This window comes from Artibeus jamaicensis, unplaced genomic scaffold (genome assembly GCF_021234435.1).
Source record: "Artibeus jamaicensis isolate MK-2021 breed Jamaican fruit bat unplaced genomic scaffold, CSHL_Jam_final scaffold_537, whole genome shotgun sequence".
NCBI classification, from domain to species: Eukaryota; Metazoa; Chordata; class Mammalia; order Chiroptera; family Phyllostomidae; genus Artibeus; species Artibeus jamaicensis.
In genome coordinates, this window is record NW_026522047.1 from 8,294,417 (window position 1) to 8,320,334 (window position 25,918).

A 25,918-nucleotide genomic window follows, 5' to 3' on the forward strand; every position below is an offset into this window, starting at 1 on the left:
CGAAGGTCCTCGCCAGGTAGGCCGATGCCACACTCCACCCGTGGGAGCAAACAGCAAAGAATGGCCACTGGGGTTGTGAGTGTGAATGGCCTGATCATATTTTTGCCTTAAAGACATCGCACTGATTGCCGAGCAGGGAATGAACTACAGGGAGGCAGGTCTGGAGGCGAGCGGACCGGACAGGCCGCAGCTGGGCCCCCGCGGTAATGATAACGCGGGTGCGGCGGAGAGAGGGGCCCCTGGAAGCGCGGCCCGGTGATCGACGGGGTTGGACGGGCGGCGGTGGCAGGGGAGGCATCCAGGACGAGCGCGTGTCCAGGACAGTGGTTTGGCTCCCGGCTCGGCAGCACTGAGATCCGGGACAGACGAGGAGGCACGGAGTGCGCAGGAAACTGAGTTCGGTTTGGGACACACTGGGTCGAGCTGCCCGTGGGAAGCGCAGTGGGGGTTCGGGAAGGTGATGGGCAGATGCAAGTCTGGAGGTCCGGCTGCCTAGACGGACAGGTGTCAGGGGTCATCATGGGAGTAGAAGCGGTCACCCAGGGACACATGGGGGAGGAGAAGAGAGGAGGGCTGAGGACGGAACCCTCAGGAAAACCAGCCTCGAAGAGACTGCCAGTGGGAGAGAAAAGCGACTGGAACCTGGTCTGGGACGGCACTTTTGGTGTGATGTAATTCACAACTCCTTCTGGGAAGCAATTAGCATTCCTGATAAAGTGCGCCAACAGTTTTCTGACAGACTTTAATAAGCCTGAGAACTCCTTCTGGGAAGCTAGGGTTACCCATCCAGCTGATTGACTAGCCTAATAATCTTTAACCAGATGTTCGTTTTTCAAATTCCCTTCTAAACATGGGCGGCGAACCACTTTTTTTTTTTTCCCTGATAAAATGTCTCAACCTGAATTACTTCTTTCATTTGATTACTGTTTTCAAAAAGCTTCTCCTCAGGTACTCAAAAACTATTTGTTTCAGGCCTTGCCCTAACAAAAGAGAAGAACAACCTGCAAGGGAGCAAGAAAAGGCCAGACCAGTAGGAGAGGAAACCGAGACTGTTGGGGCGGCGGAAGCCGGGCGGGAGCAGGGCTCCCGGGGACCACCGTGTCACACGCCTGTGGGAGGCGACCTCTGGATTTGGCACTAGGAATGTCAGCGGTGACCTTGGCGAGAGCTGTCTCTCTGGGACGTCTGGGGGCTCCACTCGGGATGCAGTGGGCTCAGGAGCGAGTGCCCAGCCTTCTTTCAACAAGCGAGGCTGCAGAGGACGGGAGAGGGAGAGAGCTCGGAGCCTTCTCACGGGGAGACGCTGGCGTGCTCCCGTGTGTTCGGGAAGGACTCCGGAGCCGGAGGAGGCCCCAGGGAAAGAAGGGCTGTTCTTGAGTTAGGGACCAGAGACAGTGGGTCAGGCTTAGGGGATTCTGAGCCTGGGCGGAAGGTCGCCTCTCAGCCATCATTATAGGAAAGAAGGGTTAGGGTGAGCCCGCAGGGAGGGCGGACCACAGGTTTGGTGGTGGAAGGTGCAAGCCAGTCCTGTGTGGTAGCCTCTGTCACTCCTGTGATACAGCAGTCCGGAGCTCCTCGGAACATGCTGAGGGAGGCCTCGGGGTGGCAGGCTGAGGACCACAAGGAAACTCAGAGAAGGATCACAGCACAATGAGGGACTGAGCTGACTGGCGAAACAGTGACTCCGGGACATCCCCGAGGGTGAATACCTTGTGGGCCCGGTAAGTGTCTGGTTTTCTGCAGCGGTGTTCAGCAGTGCTGACTGGGGCATGAAGAAGGCTACCCTATTTCGATTAGTCTGGGCTGTCCTCCCTGACACCATCAACGCTCGGCAGCATCTTCCTCTGCCCATCCCTTAAACACAGCCCCTTGGTTTCCAGCCCAGGCTGGGTTTCCTCCTTGGTAGGCACTTCCAGTTGATCTCAGCCACTCCCAGGCCTCGGTTACGCTCTGAGCTATCAGCCAGCCTTTCCCACCTGCCTCCTGGACGTCTGCAGTTGGGGGTCTTCTCAAGTCGAACTCACCAGTGTCTCCCCTCCATTTCTTTTCCTCCACTGCAGGAGGGCAGGGCTCTCCTTGGCTCAGAGCTCAGCGAATGCCTTTTGAGCCAATGAAGGAATATAGCTAGAGTCACCTTTCATTCCAACTTCTCCCTCACCTCTGACCTCCAGTCCATCAGGTCTGGTCCACAGCTAAATATGCCCCAGGGCAGGGGAAGAGGCATTATCAAGAAATTCTAACACAGAAGCTGCTTGCTTTTTCCACCTTTTTTTTGCTTCATTTACACTGGGACTAAACCATGCGGGGATACCTCCCTCCTGCTTCCTTTCTCCCACCCCTGCCCCCAGCACCCAGCTCTCTCTCAGCCTCAGAGCTAAGAAGTCGGTTTTTCATTTGCTAATGATGTGGGCTCAGGTTATAATGGGCCATTAAGGTGTTTTGTGGAAAAGGAAGATGGAGGTTTCCTGTGGAGGGATAAAGACGTTGGGGTAGCAGTGAAGGGGGAGGAGGGGGGTCTGGGAGGGATCCAGGCCTGGGACACCTGGAGGAGAAGGACTGTGGGCCCCCGTCTGACCGGTGCTGGGGCCCTGGGGCCTGAGCCTCCACTCTGCAGGTGGCTTCAGGGCTTGGAGGGGAATCTCACACTGCTCACCAGGCAGTAAGTCAAGTGCGGAGTTGGGGCAAAGAAGGCGACTTTACTCAGAAAGCCAGGAAGCCAAGAAGACGGCATGCTGGTGTCCTGAAGAACCATCTTGAGAAAGTATGAAGTTCAGGCTCCCTTAGCTTAGGAGAAAGGGGAACGAGAAGGGTTTGAGGTCAGGAGGTGACTGGTGACCACAGACACCTGGACCTCAGCCAGTGTCCCCGGGGAATGGCGAAACTTCTTTGCTTTTGGTCAACAAATTCCAGTTGCCATGGTCCCAGTCACAGGTTCCTGTAAATCTTTTGATAAACAATCATTACTTTTTGTACATACCTTTCTTATCTCCTTGGGGAGGCAGTTTCCAGCAGGGAGGTTGCCTCGGTCATTCCCAGGCTGCAGGTTAGATTCCTTGAATGATTAGTACTTCTACGTGTAGGCCTCTGCGGAGGGGTGGTGGGGGGCGGTGCGCGGAGGGACTCGCTGTGCGGGCTGGGCCGCTGGAGCGAGACGGGGCGGAAAGACAGGGCTGTCTTCTCTACTGCCCAGCGGGACTTGCGTTTGGTCCCCTAGACACTACTCTGCCCACGCGATGACCTCTCCTTAGAGGGAGCCCTCCTGGGCTGTCCCAGAGATGTCCCCGACTGGCCGGCTGGGGAAAGGAGCTCCCACCCCTCCCCAGATCTGCTGTGAAGGCTTCTGAAGCGCTGGGCTGAGTCGGCCCTGTGCTGGTGTGCCCGCTGTGTCCACCCGTAGCCAGTGACTGTGGCCGAGGGCCTCCCCTCTCACCTGGTCACCATGGAGGCCTCCCTACCTGCACACAGTAGCCAGAGTTTTTGTAAAAAACGAAACCAACACTTGGTTCCCCCGCCCCCATTGGCTCTCCTGGCCAATATCTATACTCCTCCAGGGTTCCGTCAGGGTCACTCCTTCTGAGTCGTCTTCCCTGACCACCCTCCTCCCACTGTGCACACGCGAGATCCGTGTCCACGTGTTCACTTCCTCCAAACCCTGTGCTTTATGGTAATCGACCACTTGTTCACATTCTGACCGGCCTGTGGGCAGAGAATAGGTGTGCTCGCTACCTTGTCTGGTGCCTGGCCCCAATCATCAGTGTGGTGGGCAGATGTACAGTCTGCCTGAGGGACCCTCGAATGTGAGTAGGGGTCAGAATTACCCGGAGGGCTCGCTAAAACACAGGTGGCCGGTTCCCATTCTGATCCAGGAGGTCAGGGGTGGGGCCGGAAACAGTTCATCTCCCACAGGTTCTTGGTGTTGCGCCTGGAGATGGACATTTTGAGACCCCCGCCCCCCCCTTTGCATCGAGTAAGAAGAGAAGACTGAAGGGGTAGATTGGAGTGCTGTTCAGGTCAAAGGCAAGGTCGTGGGAGAGGCATACGCTTTGGGAGTCTCAGAGGTCATGAAATGGGAGACTTCAGTCTGCTATTAAAGATGGCGGAACTTTCCAAGAGTCGACAAGGTCCAGCAGGTAGCTTTGAGGGCGTCTGTTTGAGGGCGTCTGCAGATGAAGGTGTGCTGTGCAAGCAGCCAAAGGCCTGGACGTTAAACTTTTTTTTAATTCAAAAAGTACAATACTGAAATGAAAATAATGAAAGACGTAAGTGCAGAGGAGGATTGTAAAGTGGAACATGTGACATCATTCCGATTTTATTAAAATTCCTAGAAAGAGGACTCAACATATATGTCAGTATTTATAATGGGTGAGTTTTATTACCTTCTTTTACCTTTCTAAATTTTCGACATTCTCTCCATTGCCATGTTTTCTTTTCAAGATGAGGGAACACTTTTCCTATTCGAACCTCCTCAAATGTCAGATGTGCTGGTCATGCCCATCTGGGTGAAGTGAATTATCTGCTCTCTTGTCCCCCATCAGACTTGTTTCTCTTTGCTGTCTTCACTTGTGCTAAAAGTATGAAAAGCAACAAAATTGAAATGACCAAAATCAAAAGCAGACAAAAAAAGGGGAGAAAAGGTGGAAGAACCTTAAGCAGAAAGTAATTTAGTTGGTACTCTCATAACTGCACCTGGTCATTCCTACGGAACGTTGTCACCGCCTGCCTGGCTGTTCAGGACCCGTGACCTCACCAACCGGTTGGGCAGGAAGGTCTGGTCCTGATCTCTTACCCTCAACTTCCTGCTTCTTCTCAGGTTCAGGCATGGGCTGAACATGGTTCCCACCTTTTCTCGTTCAGATCGTGCCCACATGTCCATCCTTGAGGTAGGTCCCCTCACACCCAATGCAATAACAATGGGATTATAATGTCATTGCAAACAGTTAATGAAAAGTTACTCTTTTCTGCCATTTAATTATTAAAATTAGTTTTTTAAAAATTACCCGACAACCTAAGTCTTTCTTATAACAAGGTTTATTTGGGGCATAAATTCAAAGTTCCAGTCAAAGTACAAGTAAACTTTTAGAACAAAACCCATTTTTTTTTCCAGGAGAGTGCTGGTACAATAAAAAATTATATGCGATGTAATATATACCAACTGGCGATGGTTTTTGTCAGTAAGAATTTCTTGCTCATTTCTAAAGGAATGTGGTATATAGTACTTTAACATATGAATCTACTTCATTTCAAATATAACCAATTTGGAATTTCTTGTCAAGTCTTTATAATTCTTTACCTGCAGGATAGACATGAAGGAAATGCCCAAGTAAATATTTATAGGTTAATCGTGTATGGTTTCACTGCCAGAAATATGAATATCCAAATTTTTATTCCATAAAACTCCATTATTATGAAAGAAAAGCATTAAACTGTACGAAATAGCAAAAATGTAAGGGATATAGTGTTGTAATTATCACCAAAAACACTGAGCATATCAGAAAAGACTAGAATCTTATTATTTCAACTACAATGGCTAGTTTGTAGCTATGTTCTTGGGTACCTTGTTATCTCTGATAATCAAGTGTGAACTCACAGAACCAATGGAGAGACTGGGAAACGGTGACCCTCAGTGAGTTGGTAGATGAGATAGTGGGTGACAGAGCGGAACCAGAAGTTTGCCTCGCTCATGCTCAGCGCAGGACTTCTCGTTCTAGAACGTGCTGTCTGTGCTGCCACCAGGCAGACCGTGCCACTGCCGACCCCGTTTTAGAGATGGGTTATATAAAGTTTCCTTGGTGGTCCGGTGGTCCCATGGCAAGAGATACCTGTCATTCAACGAATGTCAACATCTAATCACTAATGAAAATAACATGTTCCTTCTCGACTCATGTTGTCCTACATTTCTTCGAATAATTACTTTCTAAAGTAATTATTTACCTTAGAAGAGCAATCAGGAATTAGGAGTTAGATTTCATCTTGTCTGTCACCTCAGTGGGGAAACCAAGGCCCCGAGAGATTTGTCCAGGGGCTTCGTGTGAGTCGATGGAGTCCCCCTGGCTTCTGGCCCACGGTTATTTATAATAGCACCTGACACTGCCTCCACCGTCACCATTCTGGAGAACTGGCATGCCTGAAAGGATGTTCGGGGGCCCTGCAGTGCTGGCCAGTGTGTCTGCCCGGGAAGTTTGTTCGCCATTGTACCTCTTCATCGTTCTCATTTATTTATTCACTACTTTGACTTTGTTGCCCGATATGTTGGGAATGGGGATAGAAAAAACAAATAGAATGGGAAATGGGAAGTGTGAGGTAAATTTTTTTGTTTAGGGGAAATCAGTGAAGGATGTAAGTCTGGCTGGAATTCAGAAATTGCAATTTTCCATGGAGAGAAGACCAAGAAAAGGGTATAGGGGGTATGGGGGAGGGAACTGAAAACCTCCTGCTGGGCACTTTTATGGGGTTATTTCATTCCTTTTAATAACCCTTTTGGGAGGGGCCATTAACCTTGTCTTATTACTTACGAAGAAACCGAGGCTCCGGGTTCTGTCGTCCACCCCACAGACACGTGCTGATAACTGGTAGGGCCAGGGCCAGGGCCAAGTCTGGCTGTGAGCCTGTGCACTTCACTTCTCAGTACAGCATGTGTAAGGTGAACCAATGAAAATAACAACTGCAGTGCAATGCTCGTAATAGTAATAGTGGTAGCAGAGTGCTTTACTTCTGTGATCTCTTTGAACAGGATTAAATGAGCAAATGAAATGAATAGGACCGATGTGGTGTCTTTGTACTCTTTCTTGGTGAAACAGTCCCAGTCTATTTCAGATTTCCTTTGGCTTACTTTAGTTTCAGAAAAATAATGGAAAGGCTCAATTAGTTTTGTTTTTCTGTGTTTATCAGATTGTATGTTCTTAATGTGGGTGGATGCGTTGGTGTGTGACTGTGAAGTCAAACCTGATGTGTTCATAATTCATCCAGTGCCTTTGGGTTCTATACTAAATTTTGTAATTAGTGATCAGTGCTTCTATGTACTGAATGGGAGTTTCAGTAATCTGCAGAAAGTCTTTCCCAGGTCTTTCTTTTCAAAGCTGAGTATCACATGCACTTTTATTTCTTTGGCAGGGTCCATGAAAGAAATATGTTAACCTTCCCATGAAAAAGCAGGTTTGTATTCGGTGGAAAATCGGTAATGAGTCATTTTTACACATAGATACTCCCAAATGAATCTGACTAATGTTGTATTAGTCTGCACCCCAGTTTCAGCATTGGGCTCAGTTCTCATGTCTGGAAGGCATTGTCCAGCTGTGTGATACTGTGTAACAGAAAGGTGTTGTCAATTTATAAACAATCACTGTCTTATAATGAATTAATGCTCATTTGCAATGATCAGTTTGATACTAATTTAGGTAAAGACACGTTCAAGCTCTCAAATTGGATTCTCTTTTTAAAATGTTGTTCTAATTTACAACTCCCTAAACCTGTTACTACAGAAGAGCTATTTATTTTGACATTCAGTCTAAACGTAAAACCTTTCGCCCAAATTATACGCCCTAATAGCCATGCTTTTATTTACACAATTTTAAACTAATTGGGAAGAATCCATGTCTGGGTGCAATGACGTCATACAAGAGTTGGAACTGGGACAGTTCGAAGGGGATAATGTAAAAGCCCACCTCCCCCCAGGGAGAAACCTCAAGACTTTCTAGCCTCGTAAGGGAGATGAAGGAAGAGATTCTCAAAGCTGAGCAGTACCCGCCCCCACGGTTGCAGGCGGAGTCGACAGCGAGGACCGAAGAGTTAACCAGGGACCGAGCCCCCAGCGCCGTGGGCTCCGGGCGCGCTCCCTCCGCCCTCCTGTCCCCACCCTCTCGTTTTGGCAGGGGATTAAAGTGCTCCCCCCTGTGGCAGCAGTGACCCAGAAATGAGTTTGATTCACACAGTCGTTCTTCCATAACAAGCCAAACGCCCGTCCGAGAGTGCCTCCCTGCGCGAGTGCCGGGTGTGTGCGCGCGCCAGCGGACGCAGGGGCCCGCCCGGCTCCCGGCCTGCCCGCCCGCCGCGGCCCGAACTCATGCGGCGCGGAACCCAGCCTCTCGGCCGAACCCCTCCGCAGCAGGTACGTGCGCGGGCCGTGGGGGGGGCGGGGGACGCGCTGCGCGTGTGTCCGCGCGTGGGTCCGTGTGCGCGTCCCGATCCCGTGGCGGCGGCGGCGGCAGTGGTGGCGGCGGCTGCAGGACGAGCCGAGAGGCTCAGCCATATTTGATGGTTTTGTTGCTTTGCTCGGGAGTTCTCGGGAGTAATTTAATGCCGAAGGTCGCTGCCTAGTGGAAATAATATAGTACGTCATTAATATGGCGCCAAAAGATTGGGTTCTCGATATGTAGCGAGGAGGGAGGGCAGGCAGCCGCTCAGCGCAGCCTTACTATCCCACCAGTAACTTGGCCATTGCGGGGCGGGGGCCGGAGGAGGAGAGGATGATTTTTGGAGCCTGAGAATAGATTTATGTTGGATCAGTAAGTTTTATGATGATTATTTTTCAATTTGGGGGGGGCCTGAAGACTTAAGAGCTTTTTATTTTTTTGGATTTGCGAAAAAAAAAAAAAAATGTGGTTTTCAGGTGAAACATCAATTAAACGCGTTCGGGAGCAGAAGCCGAGTTTAGTTGGCCCAAAGTGCATTCGGCTGCATGAAAGTAGAAAGCATAGTAGCAACTTGGTAGACAGATGGCAATGGCAGAACGCAGGTTCGCATACATATATGAATCCAGAGTGTGTGTGACCGCAGAGGGAGGGGGACGACTATATTTGTCTAAACATAGGTGTGTGTGTATAGGTACATTGTGTAGGGTGGCCGCAGCCCCAGCTCTTGTCACCGTGTCACCACATGTCCAAAATATTCATTGCATCAATTCAAGGGCAATGAACAGGGTGGAGGGACAGCTTAGCGATTAGATTTTTTCCAAATTGGGTTTCCAATGATCAGATCTTTTACTTACAGCGAGACTGCCTGTAAAGTGTAATCCCTTTTATCGGTGAAATTAGGAAGGAGTTGCATTGCTAGACCAAAGTACCGATTAACCATGAACTTAAAACGGATTTTGAATTGCAACCTTTGGCACCATCTGCAAATGGTGGGGGTGGGGTCGCTTGCTCTTCGATGCCTTCAATGAATGTGCTGTGTGTATCTTGGGACTGCAAGTTGCAAAGCCGTTCAGTGCACGTGTCCTGTGCCAGTGAGTGTGTATTTGTGAGTTGGGGGCTGTTGTTCGGCGGCCAGCAGGCTTTCCGGGTTGTTGGCACTGGCTTGCAAATGCGGGAGAGAGATGGAATGTGGAATGCTGACCGGGGAACCGAATCCTGTCGGAACGGTCCCATTTGCTGGAGAAATTCGATCCCTTCCACCTCCTTCCCGCTCCCCCCGCCCGCCTGCGGGCAGGAGGCGGGGCCGAGGACGCGGCTGCTGCTCAAAGTGGCTGAGCGCGGCGGCGGGAGGCAGGTGCACTGCACCCGCCAGAGGGGGTGCCTCAACTTCCGCGGGCGTTTAAATAGCAGTCTGTCTCCCCTCCCACCGGTAATAGGTGACCTGGCGGCCGAGGGCGGCGGGGGGAAGGGGACGGGAGAGACCCGGGAGAGACCCTCCGCGGCACGTGGGCAGGTGCTGAGTGGCCCCGGGGCCAACTTTTGGAGCCCGCCTCTGGCGTTGGAGGAGAGGCGGCTCCGTACGGAAATGGGGGCGGGCGGCGGCCGAGGCGCTGATTTCTGGGCCGTGGTCGGAGCGTCACCTAACGGTCCCAGCAGCGCTGCGGAGGCCGGGGCGGGGGGCTCTGGAGGCGGGGACTCCCTGCCCGCCGCGCCCGCGCTGCCAGAGCCCCGCACAAAGCCCGCGCCGCGGGGGTGACCGCCGCACCCCCGCTCGGGGGACGGCCCGAAGCCGGTCGCTGTCCCCGAGCCGATTCCGGCGGGCGGCCGCGGGCGTTTGTTTGTTGGTTCCGCGCCGCCTTCCTCCGGATGGCTTCCTGTGACAGAGGTGATCCACAGTTTCCAGAACTGTCTGGGGGCGGGAGCGGGAGCAGGAGCCGAGCCCGCTCGGGGCTGCTCGCCGCCGCTCCCACCTCGCAGGCGTTCTTGCCGAGCGCCCGCCCCTGCCCTGAGGTGCCGCCCGGAGGAACTCGGGGAGGGGGCCGGCGCAGCCGTTTCCAGCGGCGCAAGTGGCTTCTGGACGCGAGGGAGCGTTTGATTTGCCACTGGGGCCCAGCGGATTGGTGCAGGCGGCGGCGGGGCGGGAGCGGCGGTCTCGGGGTGGGGGTGGCCACTTTCGAAAGGGGGGGGCGGCGGCGGCGGGCACACTGCTGCGGAGCGAGCGGTGCTCGGTTGCACCACGAGAAGGTGTCATCACTGCACCCGGGCTAATTCCGGCGAAGGTGCCGGAGTTACTTTCCCCTCCTCCGCTGCTGTTGTTTCTGTTGCTTCGGGAGGGAGACACAGAGGGAGGGCGGGAGGAGGGGCGCCGCGGCCCTACGCGCACCGGCGGGCGGGCGCAGCACGGTGAGCTCCCCATGCAGGGCGGCGGCCGCACCTCCACCCCGTGTCGCCCCCAGCTCTTCGCGCCGGCTCCCCCTCCCGCACGGGCTCCCATCCCCACCCCAGGGTCCTCCGCCCGGCTCTCTTCTCCCGGCTCCCCTCCCGGGCGCGTGGGGGCGGCCGCAGTATCAGGGCCGGGTGAAGGCATTGAGCAGACAAAAAAAGCGGGCGATTTAAACGTGCCTTCGAAACCCGTTAGGAGTGCGCCGTCACCCGGAGACCTTTTAAAAGCAGCTGTGGCTTTCTAGTAACGGGGAGGCGGGTGCTGCACCGAGCCTCGGTGGGGGCCAAGGTCTGCCGGCCTCGCTCTGCCCAGGCCAGGAGGGAATTCAAAATTTCTTTTTGTAAAAGTGATACCTACAGTTGAATGACTTAAGACAGCTACGTTTTCAGGAAAGTGGCAGAGAATCTGAGGTTTCCATTAATGGGAATCCTTGGGGGCTTCTTTCCCAGAGGTTTTTTTTTATGAGGTGATCTATTTTTCCTTTTTAGAAAACCCGCTGTGAAAGGCTAGCTCTCTAGTTACTTGTAGCTCAAGGCTAATATCTTTCAAAGTTAATGAACTAGTTTTAAGATTCAGAGACAATTATTTCTGTGAAAGCTGATTTAGGTAGTGATCCACCAAGGGTTAGAGATTACGGCAGGAAGTTGCATTTTGATCAGATCACAGCTAATCAGTGTTCAGTTATTTTTGGTTAAGAAAGGAATCCTTCAGTGTAACTGTACCTAACACATTGGGTGCAATAACTCGTTGCAGAGTTGGCCGCACGTGCTGGAGGCATGCCTGGGACGTTCTTGTGTGGGTGACTGTGGGTGACGCTTTGCCAGATAACTGCGGCCCAGAATTGTTACTGCCCTTTTGTCCCAAATGTTTCAGCCTCATGTCAGCTCAGGTTCAAGTGAGACGACTTTCTGATTTGCTTTCTTTCTTAAACTTTTACTGTGTGTATGTGATCTGTCATTTTCATTTCCACATGGAGAACAAGTACAGTTTTCAGCTATGCTAGATTTCCCCAGGTCTCCATCTTTTCACCAGCCAGAGATAAAGGGATAAAGGGTGTGGCCTGCCTAGCAAGTAGAACTTGATCTTGTTTCCATCTAAAGATCAGACACTGCTTTCTAGTAAGGAAAACTGGGTGTGTTGTCACCGATTTTAACTTCTGAAAAGCTGGCCAGTTCATTTAAGAGGATCCCCTCCCCCCACGGCAGTAGTTCCTCCTCTGTCACAGATTTTCAGCCTACAAAGGAGTGTTTTGGTTTTATATTAGTTACCAAGGTTGAAAGAGTAGCTATAAAGGGAAAACTGAAAAATTAGTGTGCCTGAGAGAACAGAGAGAAACTCTTTGGAGTTGGAGGAAATGTTATATTTGAGAACGACTGTTCTTTGGCCCAATGGCTTGGGGAGGATTAACTGAAAAAACTGGGGGAGGGGGACTTCGGTGAGAATGAAAGCGGATCTCCATGTGTCTCACCTGTAGCAGGCACTTCATAAATACTGATTTTTGACTTTAAGAGGAGCCCTTGGTGGCTTAAAGTATCATTACAGAACCGGTGTTACATGTACATTGTTGAAGCTTAAGAGACATGGAAAGCAAAAACAGTACATTCCTACCACCCAGAGATCGCTGTTGTCTCACTTTCCAGATGATTGTCTATGCGTATGTGTACATGTTTTAACTGAAATGAATTATACTGTACATACAGTTTTGTAAGGGTTTTTTTCCCCCGTCAGCTGGCTTCCGAAATTTCCATCTCATCTGTCACTGGGAAATAGATTTTTCCTTGGTGGGCCCCACATACAACAGCAGCTTTGTCTAAAACATGGTCTGGCTGAGGGTCATTTATTGCATCTGGTTATTTTATAAGTAGATTTTAATCTGTAGTAACTCTCTGACAGAACCTCTAGCATTGAGGAGGTAAGCCTTTGGAGTTGATCATGGTGGAATTTTTTTTTTAAAGTTGGAAATCAAATTGTGATTTGGAAGTCTTAGATTTGGAGATTCTGTTTGAAAAATACTGCTCGAAAGAAATTTGCTGGGTGCATTTATCCACAGGCTTGTTGGAAAAGGAGTGATCAGTTTCTGCACTGAGGGGTTTGAACTGCAAACCTCAAATCACCAAGCACTGACTCTGGCCTGCGTTTCGCCGTTCACCCTGCCTGCCTGCCTGCCGGCCTGAGCAGGAAGCGGTGAATCTGACGGTAATGCTTCTGGACTCCGGGTTGAAGTCCGGAGGGACGCTTTTCCCTCCTTCAGTGTCCCAGGCACCCATCACACCATCAGTTAGTCAGTGGTCGGTCAGAACTTGCACTAGAGACTCTGCTTTCGCGCAAGACTCATGAAATAAGGTGGGTGTCCTCTGGAGGAAAGGGTGGCAAGCTTTGCTGATGCACTTTGCTTTTTATTTTCCTTTGGACTGGCATTAAAAAGTTTGGCTGGATTGTTCAAACACTGAGTTAAATCGGTGTTAAGCTTTTTCTTTCTCAGCTCCCTGCCCAACCCCATAAATTGGAATGTTGGCACTGTATCCAACGATACCTTAAATTTTGGGGGTAAAAAGGGTGGCTTTGCTTGGAGTTGTTTGTTTCTTACATGATATCATGAGCTCGGTAGGAACTTTCATTAGGAAGGTATTTTAATTTCAAGCAAGTGTTTTTGTGGGGAAGTTTCAGTGTTGAGTCTTTATTTCAAGGTATTGCAGCAACTTATGTGATCATCATGTATTTATTTAGAGTTTGAACAGTTGGGATGTTTATTGTTTTAGTGTGTGATATTTCAGAAAGTTGAGACTTAATCGAAAGTCTGTTGTCCTTGATGCTGTCTGCTTACTACAAACTGTTGGTCTGTGATTATGAAGGTGTAGACTTTGATGTGCTCCCCACTGGGGGCTCCGAGGGCAGAAGTTCTCAGCATTCCTGCTCAATTAGAGAGTGGCCTTGGAGGGCCTTTGGCCCTCCCCTCCCCCCGGGGAAGTGGTTTTGTGCCTGTAAGTTTAGCTTGAGCCCCTCTATCTTGGAGCTGAGAGAAAATGGAGTCTCAGAGGTCATTGATCCTGACCCTGGCTGTGTTGTTGTGGTCTAGTCTAGATCTTGACTGATTACTAACGATGTCGTTACTAACCTGGAAGCAACATGGACCGGAAAGCCGAGCCGCTGGGGCAGGGACCGTGTGTTTCCATTTTGAGTCCTCTGTGAACCCCAGGCCAGTGGACACAACGCACACTTAGCGGACATGTGCCCCCCCAGACTTTGGGCTGCACCCCAGCCAGGCCGGCCAGTACTGAACGATTGATTTTGGCTCTTCAGGTAGAGTCGAGACGTGATACGGAGATTGAGGGCAGTTGAAGTATGTTCATTTTTAAAACCTTGGATTCTGTTGGGCATATTTGTTGAAGGAATTAAAGCACTGTTTTCTCGCTTTGAAAGCACTCTCAATTGGCCCATAATACAGTTTTAATATTGATCATTTAATGTCTGTATAGGAGATTATATGAATTTGAAACTTGATGACAGCTTCGGAGAAGCTTTCTAAACGGCCGACATTGATGGCAGATTTCAGTGGTGAGGGTCCAGTCCTAAGAATAAAACGAGTATCTGTTCCCTTGACTCATTACTTTTCCAAGGCAGGGAGCAGGAGCTGGCCAGGTTGACACACTGCTGGAGTTTGCTTTTGTTTAGCCTCAAAATACACAAAACATGATTTAAAATGTTTCTTGATAACTCATGGTCACCTCTGTGGGCTGAAGTGTGGGCTGAGTACTAGTGGTTTGTAACTTTTTTAAAAGTCAGACTAAACCTGCCTAAACCTGTGGGATCTCTTCCCCCAGCCGAACCGAGTGGCACTGAAATCTGCGTGTCACTTCAGGGACTCATGCTGTACTTTTTAAGTGCTTCTTTGGATTCCAATTTGGTGTTGTTTAAATTTTGGTGACTTTTTAAAAGTGATTTCTCTCTGATCCTTTTATATCACCATTAACCACAAATTGTAGTTAAAATGCCTGTCTAGAAGAGTCATTTTTCTGCTTATTGGTTATTGGCTTGAAAAATCAGATAAGAGGCTTGTTAGAAGTTTTTATAACTTAGTGGACACTGGCCCAAAGTAGGAGCCTCAGGGGTTTTCTTTTGAGAAAAATTCTCGGTTTTCTAGACATGGCCTTTATTTAAGTTGCTTACCCCTCCCTCTACCCCCTTCATCACCCCTTGTAATTTCTGCCTGCTGCAGTCAAGGACTTCTAAGGACCAAGTATGTCCCATTCATAACTTTGTAAGCATCATGGTATTTGTCAGCAGCCCAGGCCCTGGTCATTGATTCACATGTCATTAAACACGAGTAACGCTCATTTATAAACATCTTGCTGCCAGTCTGTCGATTTATAACAGGAATCAGTAAACTGTTTTTGTAAAGGGCCAGGAAGTGTCAATATTTTAGGCTTTGCAGGCCTCGTGATCTCTGTCGCCATTGTTAGTACAGAGGCCATCATCGGGCCAGAGGTAGATGAGTAAACATGGCTGTGTTCCAATAACCTCTTTTTAGACATTGAAATTTGAATTGTCATGAAATCCACTTTGACTCCCCCAGCCCACCCCACACGTTTCAATACAAGAAAACCATCCTTGGCTCGGGGGCAGGCCCTCTGGTTTATAGGGACACACAGCACAGCCTGACCTGGGCACCAGATTGTTGCTTCCCGGGCTTAGCTTCCCCTGGTAGGAGCCCGAAATCAGGGCTGAAGTCAGACGTTGGTTTGATGCGTGTTGCGGGGGACGGGGGCAGTTAGCTAGTCCGAGAGGACTGTGGCTCTTCATGCTTTGGCTCCCAGATCCCCTTTGAGGAGAAGGGTGTGTAACATGGGGAAGAAAGCATACCCTGGTGGTCACAGCCTCCCCAGGGGCCAGGCCAAGAAGCCCTGTGTAAGGGGACATGCTGTGTAACCAGGTTCCCTACAGGGGGAGATAGCCTCTCTCCAAGTAGAGTGTGCTTGTCACACGGATCAGAGAAAAGTTAGTGCCTGTTACTCTGGGACGCGTGCATGGCAGTGTTCAGGGGCGTCTCGCACACACGCTCCTCCAGCCACACCTTGGGGGGCTCCGCAGGCAGCGTGGCATTTGCAACCGTCTTTACTGTCAGCTTGCCAGGAGACTTGTTTCCATTTCCAAGTCAACAGACTGCTGCTCGCTGATTACATTTTAGTTGTCTGCTCCCTGATGACATCACAGGGCACGGCCTGCATCCTCTAGGTAGCTTCCCAGTACACCCCAGTGGGCATCCAGGATGGCGAAGCCCCCCACCTTGGGGACTGGCCTTCGATTCGGGGGTCGGCTTTGCCCTGGACCTGCCCGGGCATCCTCACTGCTGCTTCCAGAACTCAGTGTGCTTGACTTGAACATTCGGAAAGGGAGCTTAAATGATCTCGGGATGATCTTTAGCACTGCGATTAGGACTTCATGGGCTTCTTTGGAGAGGATTTCCTATAGATACAATCCGCGGGGTGAGACTTCAGCTTTCAGCCCAGAGGCGATTTCCCAGACCACGCGGTCTTGTGTTTCCGTGGCCGTAACAGCAGGACTTGTGCCTTGTGATGAAGTGTTTCTCTGTATATGGGACTCAGGTGGCATGTAAATGCAGTTTTGGAGCAGTGTGTCATCTAGGTCTTCTGATACGTCGTACATTGGGAGTCTCATTTTTTTTTTTACAATGCTTTAAGTTTTTTGGTGAGTTAACATTATTAGTGGTAACTGATAGTTTCTGACAACTGGCTGTAATCAAGGAACAGTTCCCCAAAACGGCTGCTCTTCAGGCTGCATGCAGTGTGGTTGTCACTGGCTGGTTGAGTCTGGTTTCTGCAGAAGCTGCTTTGTATATCCTTGTAGAAGCACATCTGGTTCACGCATTTAAAAATCTTAAAATTCCCCTGTAGACACTTTGCTTTTATTTATTGACTTACCCTTCCCAGGGTGGAATAGGGTTGGAGACGCCCTTCCCATCCTTAAGCTGAACTTGGTTCATTTAGAAACCACTTCCTTTTAACACTTGGTTTTTTTTTTTAAAGTGTTATTTTTTTCAATGAACTTTTTGTTTGCAGGCGCGCCCGCACGTGTGTGTGTGTGTGTGTGTGTGTTATATAAGTTAGAACTGCATGCGGAGACCGCCCCTAATGCAGAATGGAACATAAACTTCTGATTTTAATGAAATGCTTTAGAAAGACTTCATTTTTATATATTCTGAAGCAACTGATCTTACCTTGCTTTTTGCCTAGTAAGTGGTCAAAAAAGTGTGCAGACAGGTGTAGGACTTCCTGCTACGGATTCCGACTGAGGGGGACACCATGTGTTGAGGAGGATTCTGACGTGGCTGGGAGAGTTGACAGTGGCCTCATGGGTGGAGGGAATGGTGTGTGTGGTGCTGGAATATAGCTTTTTAAGTTTTTATTTTTTTCCCAAAACAGTACAACCGCTTTTGGATTTTTGCGTGGTGATATTGGCTAATGAAATTGTAGGTTTCAGGGCTACAATTTTGTGATACATCATCTGTATATTGTATTGTGTGTTTACCACCCTAGGTCAGGTCTCCTTCCATCACTGCAGAATAGTATTACTCTTGAAATGGATAAGAAGTTGACTGTTTATAAGGTAGTTTATACCCTAGTTTTCCTGTCTGGGTAAGTTTTTCTATTCTTATTGCAAAGATGTTTAGTGACTTGCTACTAGCAATTCTTCTGTTTTGAAGAATTTTGCTTTTGAGCCCATAATGAATGGGAGAGAATAGCGTTTTACGGCATTATCCTATTACCAGTTCGATTTTTTTTTTCCTTCTGTACCGCTCCATCAGGCCCACACCTTTGATACCCATCTCGAAGGAGGCGGAGCACCCACTCTGTCCGTGGCTGTGCACTGTAGCCTGGTGCTCTGCACCGGGCCAAGAAATTGTGTCCCCAGGGCCCTCTGCCTAGTGAGGAGCAGGGGAGGAAAGTTTTGGATTTTAAATCTTTACTATTATAAGTGTACTGTCCAGGATCATGGTAACAAATGAAAATTTTATGAAGGTCTTAAAGAGAAGTGAAAGTTCCCAGCCCATGCCATCTGGAACACTTTGGTCATATTTCTCAGAGATTAGACACTATTAGGCTTTATGATCTTCCAGTAATTTTTCATGATGATGCAAGCAATTGGAATATGTATTCGCTTACCTCCTCCTTTTTATACATAAATGGGCCTATGTTATATTTGAGGGCTTTTTTCCCTGCGGTTTGCCTATGTTTTTTCCCACGTCTTAGGCATCTGTCCATATCGGAGCGTATCAGCCGAACAGAACAGAATTCTGAGAATCTGAAAGAGTAGCTGAAATTAGGGGCGGAAGCTCCAGGTTGAAGGACGGTCATTGGTCACCATGACTGCCTGTGCTGTCCAGCCGTGAAGTCCTGTACTTCCCTGGGAAGGGAAGGTAACAATAACGTCACAAATACAAGTGATCAAAATGTTGTAGTGACTTCTCAGTTGTGGGCTCTGGTTGATTCGCAGTTACAGCGACCTGGGAGGGGTTTGAGAGATTGTTCTAGGGCCCATAAGCAGGAGTTGGATTATTTATAAATTGGCACTCGTTTGCTGCTTGTGATTCATTTAAAACCACTCAAATTTATGAATTCCTTAAAATCTTGAAAAATGCTTTCATCGACTTCTAAAGTCTGACTTTAAAAATAATGTATGAAGAATTTACAGTGAAGTAATATAGCATTTGGCTTTATCAGTAATGTTCATAGAGTAAAATTGTAGTTATGATTTTCTGGTCAGTTCTTACAGTCTCTTTTTTCAAGGAGGCGATTATTTATTGCCAATATAGACTATAGTCAGCTGAATATTTTCAAGTGTGATGCGTTTGCAAAGGCTTACAGTATAGTTTGGGCAGCATTTTCCTTAAAGAAATTTTGATGTATATGACATTACAAAGGCCGCGTTTCTGAAAGTTCCATTTTTTAGGGGGTTTGAAATATTCAGACAAGGTTAAACCTTTAATACTTAAGATCTAAGCAGTTTGTCAGTTACATCAAATATATGACCCTTTTTGACCAGATATAACCTTTGGGTTAAAGTGAGATCTGGGTTTGAATTACAGTCACGTTAGTGTTTTTAGACTGTCTGGGAGCGTGTGAATTAATGTTGTCAATGTGAAAGTTCCCTATCTAGGCAGTTGAAATTTGCTTTAAACACTGAGGTATGGCCCTGGCTGGGTAACTCAGTTGGTTAGGACATAGACCTGAGGCACCAAGGTCGTGGGTTCAATCCCTGGTCAGAGAACATAAAAGAACTAACCAATGAATGCACAAATGAGGAGAACAACAAATTGATGTGTGTTTCTTTTTCTTTCTCCTTCTTCCCCTCACTTGCTAAAATTTCAAAACAAAACAAAACAAGAAAACCCTGAGGTTAGAAACCAGCTGGGTTTCCTTCACACTCGCTTAGGGCCAGGAAATCACTACTGTGAAGTGTGGGTCATCATATTTGTGTACTTTGCAGCAATGAGTATTGTATACTAGAGGACAGGAAGATGACCTTATTAAGAAAATTTAAATTTCTTTTCATTGGGTAGGTAGACTGTGATCAATAACTTAGGAATCAAATTTTCGTAGTGTTTAAAAATAATACTCATTGCTGTATGAACTTAGCAAGCAAACAGAAAGAAGTAGTTCATTACAAAATACTTTTTATATAAGGAAGACCTCTCAGTCTATATAAGGAATATAGACCTCAGTCTATAGACCTCTTCCTTATATAAGGAAGACCTTTCAGTGCCTGAAAATGCATTCTTTAACATTTTAAAAATACACTATTGGGGTGGCCAAAAAATCTGTTTTTTTGTTTTTTTTTCCCATATGATAGCTGTACTAGTGCTTAGTTGTCATTTTTGAAATAATTTTGTTAGACTGTATTGTGACGGCTGCCATATCAGCGTGCATTTTTTGAAAAACCTGATCAGAATTGATGAATTTTTGTGCAGCCATTTTAATATTGAGGATGGAAGAAAATACGCAACCTTTTCAGAGTATTACGCTTAATTATTTCAAGAAAGGTAAAAACCCAACTGAAAAGTAAAAAAAAGACTTGTGCGGTGTACGGAGAAAGTGCTATGACTGATTGAACGCGTCAAAAGTGGTTTGTGAAGTTTTTTGTACTATTGACATTAGGCCAAGTCTTTGCTGTGGGGCCGTCTCAGGCATTGGAAGATGTTTAGCAGCACCCTGGCCTCTACCCACTAGAAGCCAATAGTAGGAGACAGCCGACAGGCTCAAAATATCCAAATCAGTAAAGTTTTGGGTGAAAATGAAAAAAAAAATGTGCCTTTTATTTTATGGAATAAAACTAAACTTTTTTTTTTTTGCCAACCCACTGCATTTAGGTATTAGATTAACTTTCACAAAGAATGGAAGGACACCAATAAATTAAAAAAATAATGTAATGGAAGTTATTCCAGTTAAAGGTCAGTTAGATATTAAAGTGAAAACCTCATTCTGTGAAGCCAAGTGAGCGTTGGGTACAGTTTGTGAGCGGGAACTCGGTCATTCATCCAGAGGGCACTTAAATGCCTAGCACTGCATTCGGGGAGACAGAGAAGTATGCGAAGGTCTTTAATTCTTTCATTGAGTACCTTCTAGAACTTGAGAAGTAAACAAGAAAGGAAGCACAGTGGGTAAAATTGGTATTTCGAGGAAGAAACCAGCCTCTCTGTGTATGAGCCACAAGCTAATTAAAACCACTAGGGTGTAATTCTGTGACAGCCACAGGTTTTGTGGCCTGATAAATGGCCCCTGTTCTGCTGCAGAGAGTAATTCCGGTAACTGGACAGTGTGAGTTCCTCAGACGGGTTCCTCTTTCCCAGGAAGAGCTTTGGATGGATATCCTCTGACTCTTAATCATCTTAAGCTTTTGTGAAAGCCCTTCTTTCCTTGTCCCTGAGGTCATTCCTCATTCTTTCTTACTTAGAATCACATACCAGGCATGCCTCTCTGGGACCACACCCGGGTCACGGGGCTCGTTTGCTTCCAGATTCCTGAGCCACCTTGGCCATGAGTTCCTTCAGCCCATGGCTGCTCCTAGCTCCGGGCCTGCTGGGTTCCCCACCCGTTTCAGGCCAAGGAAACTGAAGTAAATGTCAAGGTTTTCGAGTACTTTGCCATGTCCTGTATACATTCCAGGTCTGGCCGTAATCCCCGAATGTTAATCCTGTAATCTCGATAGCAGCGGCCACACGGAAGTCACTGGTCTGGCTGTTCGCTGTGGTGTCTTCCTGTGGGTCACTGTGTCTTGTCCCCCAGATCGCTGGCATCCAGTTCCACACAAGTTGAACTGGATTTGAACGCTGCTGGCGCACTAGCTTGAACTGCCTCGGAAGAAGTTGAGGCAGAGTTATCTGCGTGAGACGGAAACGAGAGCTTGTCGGGAGGGCCCTGCTTCCTGAGGAGGTGGTGCTCTGAGCAGGCACCACGCTCGACTCTCTGTCCAGGTTCCTTCCTCTCTGGGCTCCTCCCTGTCCACCTGTCCACTGCAGGCACGTGAGGACCACAGGGCAGAGGAGCCACATTAGCAGGGGCTGAGAACAGGACGAGGAGGTGTCTCAAGGGCAAAGGCCCAGCCCAGCCCAGGTAAGCAGGTCTTGTCAGGAGAGATGCTTGGCAGAGCTGAAGGGCCAGGTAGCAGGAGACCTGTGTCCTGGACCCACTGGTGCTAGGTAACGGAGAGGGAGATTGGTTCAGGGAATAGCTCGACGAGGTCGCCTCATAGGGAGGATTAAGTAGTAATGATTGGAAAGGCTAAGAAATTGTAGGCCTGGAGAAGGGCAGAGTGGTGCTGCAAAGCAGCATAGGTCCAGCTGGTTGGTTGCTGACACCTGTGAGGCAGTGGGGGACGGAGGGGGTCCTGCGTTATGAATGGACAGCCTTTGGCAACTGGACATAAGGAAAAAGGAGTATGCGTTTTGTTAGTAAAGAAAGGAGCAAATAGGTTCTGAGTGGAGAGAGCCTGCTCAGAGACATGAGCTCTGTTACGCAGGTTGTTAAATACTGCAGTTCTTTGCCCAAAATGCTGCGCTTTCTCTTCCGGCTACCCTTGCCTTTGTTCTTCTGCACTCTGCTCAGAATCCTTCCCGCAGGGCCTTGGTGGACCGCTGTCGGGCGTGAACCGCACCGGGTTCCGGTGGACTTGGCTGTGTCCTCCCCCAGACCAGAAGCCGCAAGGGGTCAGGGACAGTCATTGACCTCTAGCACCTCCTTGTGGGTTAGGTGTTCATGTGTTGTCTGTGGGGTCCACCACCTTCTTGCTGCTGCCTCTGGAGGGTGGAGAGTGGCCCTTCGAACTGATTATCAGGGATGCCACTGTCACCTGGACAGCAATCAGCCATTGCCCCAGTGCCAGCCGGCCAGTGAGTGACTGAGAGAGCCCTCTGCTTTCTTGTTCCAGCTTTGGCTGTGCAGATGCTTGCAGCCCTGTGTTGTGTTTCCTAAAGGCAGTGCATGTGCCTTGATTTCTTGATACAGTGAGTAACCCCAGGTGAGAGAAAGCAGCCCTAAATCAAGGTGGAAGTGCATTAGAGCCACAGAGGGAGAGGTTGTGCCCGGCGCTCACCCCATCCCCGTGCCAGGTCCCCCGGGAAGTGCGGTACAGCACCCACAGTGTCACCACTGCAGCGCTTCTGGGGGTGGTGGTGGTGGTGAGAATGGACTTTGTTAGGAGGGAAACACTGTCTTTGCTCTTCTTGCATGGTTTTGCTCGAGGGTGTGTGCGTTGGGCAGAAGCATCAACCCATTTTGGTCAGTGCTCGTATCTTTTGTTCGCTGACTGACTGTTAGTAGTTGCTTTCTCTGGGAGTCGTATTTGAGAGCTGGGAGCAAGGCATTTTGATGCAGAAAGATTCCTCGTTTTCCAGGCTCCCCTCTTTCGGTAGATTTCAGTTGTGCGAATCAGTGGCGGTGTGTGATCAGCGGCTGTTTTCCTGTTTGTAGACAAGGCTAGCAGAAGGGCTTCTCAGCCTCCGCTCCCCTGCGCAGCCCGCACGCCCTCTTGCTGTGTGTCCTGTGGCACCACATTGTTGCTTTGGAGGAGCTCCCCGTTTGGCAGCACTTGTGTGTGTGTGTTTTTAACTCACTTGTAGCACAGGCTCTGGGAGCTGCAGCCCCGGGGGCAGGTGCTGCTGTTGCTCCCTCTCCCCCTTGCATTGCCTCCTGGGAGGTCGGAGGAGAGTCCCCGTGAGCAGTGGGTGCACAGGGGACAGGTGACAGGGCTGGGGGGAGCATGTCAAGTGGGGAGCTGGCCGTTTCGCCTGCAGGGAGCCTGCCCCAGGCTGAGTGGTAGGCGGAGGGGTTGTGCAAGTTGGATTAGCTCTGAGACACGCCCCACAGGGTGGAGCCCTAGCCCACCCGTGGCTCAGGATCCAGATAAGTGCTCTTGTTCTGACTCTGGAAATTCTTGGAAAGTTTTTTTGAAGACTCGATTGGCAAACAGTCACAGGTCTGAACTGGGTGAGTGCCTCAGGAAGAACATGTGAAATACTGGCTTTAGAGACTGGGGCCTGGGTATTGGACTGAATCGCATAGGTCTGTTTTGCAGGTGGGAACAGATTGTGTTGTGTGATGCATTTTTCTGCTTGTTTTACGGGTCCGTTGATCTCAGTTTTATTGTTTTGATTTTGATTTTAGAGGTGAAGGGGGAGAAAGGGGGAGAGAAGCACCGATGTGAGAGAGGAACATCTATCGGTTGCCTCTCCTGTGAACCCCAGCCTGCAACCCAAGGCGTGTGCCTGGATCGGGAATTGAGCCGTGACCTTTCTGTTTGAGGGACAATGACCAAACAACTGAGCCACACCCACTGGGGCTTTCCAAGGCTATTCAATGTGGAGCTTTGGGCTTTTAGTTCGTCTGTTGTTCCTGCACTCTCCAGTGTCTACGCTCCTGTGCACACCAAGTTCTGATGCTGTGGTTCCCGGTGGTGGGGGTTGGGATGCGCTCTTGCACGGGGCTGGGTGGGTACTTTTGACTAGAAAAAGCCCTCCTCCCTTACCAGGAATCATTGATCTGCAGTAAGATCAGGGGCCTGAAGGTATGTGAAAGGTGATCAGTAATTGAAGTTTGGAAAAGCTGTTTTGGATTTGTTCGGAGAGCTACCCTGAGCGAGGGTTCCTTGAGTCTCTCTGAGTTCACTGACGGGCTGTTCAGCCTCCATGCCCTGCCCCCTCTCCTTCCAAAACGCAGCCTCTTACCCGGTGGCTGGAAGCCTGTGACCACCCGCTGCCTTGCAGGAGTTGGCAAGGTGCTCTGGGTGCCTGGACCGCTGGTTTCTCGATTCATTGTCAGGTTGGACTCCTGGGAGGAGCTGGGGTGAAGCGCGTGGGGCACTTGGGTTTGGACTAGAGGCTCCTGCCCACCGTGTGACCCTTGTTTGGCATCAGTTTCTGATGCGTGAACGGGAGGGGTGAGAGTCAGCATCCTCTCCCGCCCGGCCCTCTCCTGCCCCAGCTGGGCATCGTTGGAGGTAGAGAGGCCACGGGGGGCCTTCCCAGTCCTGCCGCCCCTTTGGTCTCATCTGTAGAATCTAGGTTATTTGGCTTTTAGGACTGTTGCAGTAAAATTTGCCTGAGAAGCATAATCATGCCCGGTATGGTGTAAATATTCACATATTCAGGCCCCCCCCCAGTAAAATAGGAACCTGTCTGTAGCGGAAGTGCCGTGTCCTGTGTGTCCTTTGTGGCCGTGGTTTTTCTTGGTCATGGCCCAGGAGTGAGAGGCACCTGGCCCCTCTGGGAGACCTGCTGACTCTCTGCCCCTCCCCCTTGCTGGTGGACCTGTTCTGGTAATGACTGCACCTAACTGTGTATCTCTGGGCTGTCCACAGTTAACAGTTCAGTGCTACTGGAGGCCAGTTGTTTGCTTTGTGTGTGTGCATCCTGGGCTGCCACCTGAAGCTCCACTTGATGTCTGTGCATTAGCGTCGCGGGTTAAGTGCTGTCTCATTGCCTTGCAGGCTGCCTGCTGTTTTCCGGGGAGATCATGAAACGAGGTCGCCTTCCCAGCAGCAGCGAGGACTCTGACGACAATGGCAGTAAGTCCTGCTTTGTTGTTCTTGGAGCGGCCAGGGTTCGGGTCAGGGTGGAAACACGATTTTTTAATGGGATGCTTTAAATAGCCGAGGCCCACCGCCCATCAGGCGGGTCGCTGAGCGCCACCGCCTGCAGGAGTGCGTCTGAGCGTGGGACTGCAGGCTGCCACGCAGCCTCCCTGCGCGACGCGGGCCTGACCGCACGCACGCACGCGCGCGCGCGCGCACGCGGCCCCTCCTCGGGCTCCCTGGGTGGTACCCGGAGATGAGTGACCCAGTTCCGACAGGCACGCAGTGTCTGTTTATCCTAAGTATCACCTACGGCATTTCACAGTCTCTCTACGTGAAGGGAACCTAATCGAAGCCAGTCAATTATTAACCACTGCAGCCCGACGCAGGGGGAGGTGGAGGGCTGCCTAGCACGATGGGGGAACCCGCAGTCCAGGTTTGGGGCGGGCAGCGAGTGGGCGTTCTTCGCCTGTCCCGCCGAGACTGTGCGGACGCGGCCGCTGCTGGCAGTGCGCTCGCTGGCGTCCTCGTGTTTTCCCGGTGCAGCCGAGCAGCGGGGTTAGCCGGCTTCCAGGCAGTCCGAGTAAACTGCACGCAGCGGCTGTGTTGAGAAGCCAGTGGGCTCCTCCGAGAGCCCACTCAGATAAGGGGAACTTTGCACACTAGCACAGTGCCTGCGTACCAGGTAGCTGATGTTTGCCGTGACAGATTGAACTCGGGAAGCCTAGAAAGAAGGCCAGCTTTACTGCGTGTTGGCAGAGGCTTTCGAGGAACTCTGTGTGAGGTGTACATAGAAACCGCGGCTCCTCGGGGGTCTCACGGCGGCAGGAGAGCGGTCTTGATGTCCTGTGCGGACAGGTGGGTGTGAGCGCAGGGTCACAGGTGTGGAGCCCGTGGAGCCCGGGGAGCCCTGGGCGGGGACGAGCCTCGGGCAGGCCCTGAAGGATGAAGTAGCTTTTAGGCAAACAGGGTTCAGTTTCCTCATCTCCACGTTTTGAGCAGATTCAAAGCTGCAAACTAGAAAGCAAGGCTTTGCCGCCGTGGGCTGCACACTGACAACCACGGGGTCCTGGGCAGGAGGGCCCAGGACTGGGAAGCCACTCCCACGTGGCGCTGTGGTTGGAGCCCAGGCTCGGGCAGTGGGAAGTAGGGTTGGAGGCTGTGGGAGGAGTGTCGGTGTTTGGGGTGACGGGTGAGGTGAGCTGGGACCGAAGCAGGGAGCAGTGGAGGGACTGGGACTTCTGGGGCCGACAGCGGGGGGTGC

General features: G+C 50.0%; 1 protein-coding gene across 8 annotated transcripts in view; it reads left to right on the forward strand.

Moving 5' to 3' along the window:
* Positions 1–7,908: 7,908 nt before the first annotated feature.
* Positions 7,909–25,918, forward strand: part of JADE1 (jade family PHD finger 1) — a 51,552-nt gene continuing 33,542 nt past the window's right edge. Inside the window, exons 1-2 of one of the 8 annotated variants that reach the window (XM_037129926.2) lie at positions 7,909–8,104; positions 24,571–24,648. In XM_037129926.2, coding sequence (XP_036985821.2) covers positions 24,597–24,648 — 52 coding nt within the window. In that variant the 5' untranslated portion in view covers positions 7,909–8,104; positions 24,571–24,596. Of the gene's footprint in view, positions 8,105–8,206; positions 8,327–8,466; positions 8,502–9,467; positions 9,566–9,619; positions 9,643–9,849; positions 10,015–23,894; positions 23,904–24,570; positions 24,649–25,918 lie in introns of those variants that run through there. The other 7 variants (XM_037129929.2, XM_037129927.2, XM_037129924.2 and 4 more) reach the window with 7 other exon arrangements.